Consider the following 3,514-nt stretch of genomic DNA (forward strand, 5'->3'; position numbering starts at 1 on the left):
TGGATAGATTAGGAGCTCATGTCAGCAGGACCATGCCTGTCGGCTTGACAGTCAGTGACTAGGCATTACGGTTGAATGCATCAGTCTGTGAGCTCAGTCAGTTGGAGTGCAGTTTCTGGTCTCCGTAGAGGACCAGAGGCTCATCCCAAGGTGGTGCCACCCTGGAGGCCCCACCAGCAGTTGCCCTGTCTGCTCTCTGCTCCATCATGTTCTCGCAGCCAGGACTCACCATCCGCAGGCTCCTCCAGGTTATCGTGCCACGACATGGGCTTCCTGGTAATGGTATGAACTAGAAAACAGCACCAGGTCTTGTTAGAACACAAACTCTCCCTTCCCTAACCCACCCAAGGCCAGGCACCTATTTAGCATTCCTGTTCCCAGGATCGGCCACACGTCAGGTGCCAAGCTGGGCTCCAGGGAACAGACTTGAACGTGGCTGTCTTGGTCTAAAATGCTACTGCCAAGTGTCCAGCGGCCACGAGTGGGACTTGAACACTATTAAGATTCAGACCTAAACGTCTCTGTACAGAGGCAGGGCTTTGGAGAGGAGACTGGGTCAAGGGGCACTGTTCTCAACCACGGATCCATGGCTCGCTGAGTTCATAGCTGGTGTGGTCTGGAGGTGGGGCCTGGGTGGAAGTGGCCACACTCTCCAGCTCCTCCCTTCCCGCTCTGCTTCCTGGTCACCAGGACACGCCCTTCTCTCCACCATCAGCCCCTCCCACTGTGCTGCTTCTACCTGGGAACCCACCAACCATGGACTGAAGGCACCCACACTGTGAGCCACAGAAGCCCCTGCTCCCTGTAGTAAGAGAACGTATTTACAACATGGACCAAGTCTAAATAGAGACTGTGTTAGTTCCAAGCAAAATGAAGCTGCCTTTTCTCCAGACTGCCAGCTGCTGTGGACAGCAGTGAAGGAGGTGCCGAAGTTGAGGAAAAGTCCAAAAACAACGTCTGTCTGGGCAAAGCTGTGAGCAGAGGCAGGGTGTGGGTAGGAGACTCACTCACAGAAAGGGTGGACCAGAGAGGAGCGGGCTGAGAATCTTCAGCCCAGCCAAGTGGAGCAGGCCTGCTTAGACTGGGCGTGTACACAGGCGAGTGGGGTGGACCGGGTGGAACCCGGCCTCACAGGCAGACCGATGTGCACTTAGTGCACAGCTGTGGGGCGCTGCAGGGTTGGGCAGTGACAGGGCAGTGGGCCTGGCAGCTCAGCTGTAGTCAGCAGCGGGCCAGGGCATGGGGCAGAGGGAAGAGAGGAGGTGGGAGCCCAAGAGAGGTGAGGTCAGGCCCTGCAGAGATGCAGGAGGGCAGAGGAGGGGGACAGATCCATCCTGCAGGCTGCACAGCAGGGTGATGGTTCTAGGCAGGAATGGCTGGCGGTGGGCATGGGGAAGCCCAAGGGAGGAGCAGGGCTCCCGGGTGCAGACGGGTGGGGGAGGGGGCACCGATGGGACAAGCTGGGAGGCTGCCAGCTTGCCGCCCTGGACTGCACCGGAGCCCGGAGGGCAGTGGGTCGGGGGGGGGGGGGACGTGTCGGTGGAGTTTCCGGGCAGGCCAGGGGGGCAGCGGGGTGCTGAGGCTGCAGGAAGAGCAGGGTGCCAGGGGAGCGCAGGCCTGGCAGGGGCTGGGGCAGTGGCCGAGGTAGGCCATTCCCCACGCTCGGAGTTCTGAGGGTGTAAGAGGTATCAGAAGCCAGAGGGAGGGAAGGAAAGAAGGAAAGGAATGAACGGAAGCCTTTGGGCAATATTAGAAGCCTAAAAACGATTTCAAGAAAACTCTTTTATCATATTTTTTAAATCCCAAAATACAATCAAAATATTCTGCAAAATATAATTATCTCACAATCCAAACTACATACAAGCCGCTCGCTCCATATTTGTAACCCAGTCCCAGCTGCCGCAGCCTGTGCTCGGCATCCCCGCGGGTCACCTTGCGGGGAGCACCACGGGCCCCTCCGCCCCCCGCCCCGCCCCGCCGCACCCTTGCGCAGGGGGTTCACGTGGTACTGCGTGTACAGCTTCTGCGTGCGGAGCTCTTTGAGGTACAGTTCCCGCAGGATCTGGTTCTGGTGCACCTCGTCCTGGACCACTCTGTCCCGCTGGCGTGCTGCCATGGTCCACCCTGCCCGCTACTCCAGCTCCAGCGGCTGGGCAAAGCGTCCTGCTGTTTCCAGGCAACGGCGGCGTCCTTCTGCGTCTCCAGGCAACAGCCTGCTAGTGACTAGATCTCACCCGGTGGCTCTTTTCCCCACGTCCATCCTCGCGACCTGCTCATTGTGAGTTCTGTGTATAGCAGGCTCGGTTCTGGCCGGACTCCCTGCCCCAGCGTGTAGGACCCAGCTGGGTACCAGCGCCCAGGGGACCCTCAGGGAGGGGCTGGCCTAGGCAGACCTAGGGTAAGAGTCGTGATGGGGCCTCACCTTGCCTCTGATTTCTCAAAAAAGATTTGAGGAGTTAAAAGCTTCTCCCACTTTTTTTTTTTTTAAATAAGCCATTTATTTTACATGTACTCTGGTTTTCTTTTCTAAAATAAATGAGCCCCAAGCAGGTTTAAATACATGAAATATATTTTCTCAAACCATCCTGGCGAATGAAGTCAGTAATAAATATTAGCACAGCTAATTTTCATTTATTTCAAAACAATAAATGAGAACTTAAAGGCAGGCATCCCTATTTAAGTCCGCCAAAAAGGCAAAGGTTCAAAACGTAACCCTATAACACTTTTCCTTTGGAATCATTGTCACTGTCTTATGTTCTCATGCTATAAAATAAACCCGAGGAAGAGTAGGCTCAGAAGTGACACACTGGGGCTGGTGAGATGGCTCAGTGGTCTAAAGCACCTACTTGGAACAAGCTTGGCAAAGCACAGGGACCACGGTTGGATCCCCCAGCGCCACATGCCAGCCAGCCCCGCCCCCTGGTGGGCTGAGCTGGCCACACACCCAATAAATAAATAAATAAATAAATAAATGTTAAAAAATAAAAAAAAAAAAGTGACACACTGGTCATTTGGTAAAATATAGATTTTTTAAAAGAGAACTAAGAACAGTATAGACAAATTTCATTTGATTATAATATCAGTATCTTTTCTTTTTTGGTATTTTCAAAACTTGGGGCCACATTCCTTTCCCCTGATGTCTTCTGTGCTACTAGCGCTGTAGCTGGGTTGCTTTTGTCTCTTTCTTTTCTTCGTCTGATAAAGGTCAGAGTCACTTAGCTATTGGTGGCCACCCAGAAGAGCTGGGTTTGGCCGCTGGCCCTGGAGCGCGACTTCGTGAGGGAGAGCCGGTACTCTCCCTGCCAGTGGAGCTGGCACCTCACAGCAAGGGAGCCACGGCGCTGGATTACCAGCATGCTGCCGCATCTTCTGAAGGAAAAAGTATGTTGGGGCCAAGCAGGATTATTAACTAGAAAAACCTGCATGGGAAAGGGAGCGCTGCGGCCATTTCTTCCTTCCTGTAGCTGTGTGCATTTGTCTTTACGCGGATCTCAAACTTTGGTTAGCTGGTTCG

At 54.0% G+C, this 3,514-nt stretch overlaps 1 protein-coding gene across 1 annotated transcript in view; it reads right to left on the minus strand.

Annotated features, from left to right (window-relative positions):
- The window catches only part of Fam183a (family with sequence similarity 183 member A), a 4,893-nt gene extending 2,712 nt beyond the window's left edge, over positions 1 to 2,181 (minus strand). The window contains exons 1-2 of the mRNA XM_004640932.2: positions 1,984 to 2,181; positions 230 to 289 (exon numbers count right to left, since the gene is read on the minus strand). Of these exons, the coding sequence (XP_004640989.1) occupies positions 230 to 289; positions 1,984 to 2,116 (193 nt within the window). The 5' untranslated portion in view covers positions 2,117 to 2,181. The remainder of the gene's footprint in view (positions 1 to 229; positions 290 to 1,983) is intronic.
- Between the last annotated feature and the right edge of the window lie 1,333 nt (positions 2,182 to 3,514).

Source organism: Octodon degus, unplaced genomic scaffold (assembly GCF_000260255.1).
Source record: "Octodon degus isolate 3935 unplaced genomic scaffold, OctDeg1.0 scaffold00129, whole genome shotgun sequence".
Classification (NCBI taxonomy): Eukaryota; Metazoa; Chordata; class Mammalia; order Rodentia; family Octodontidae; genus Octodon; species Octodon degus.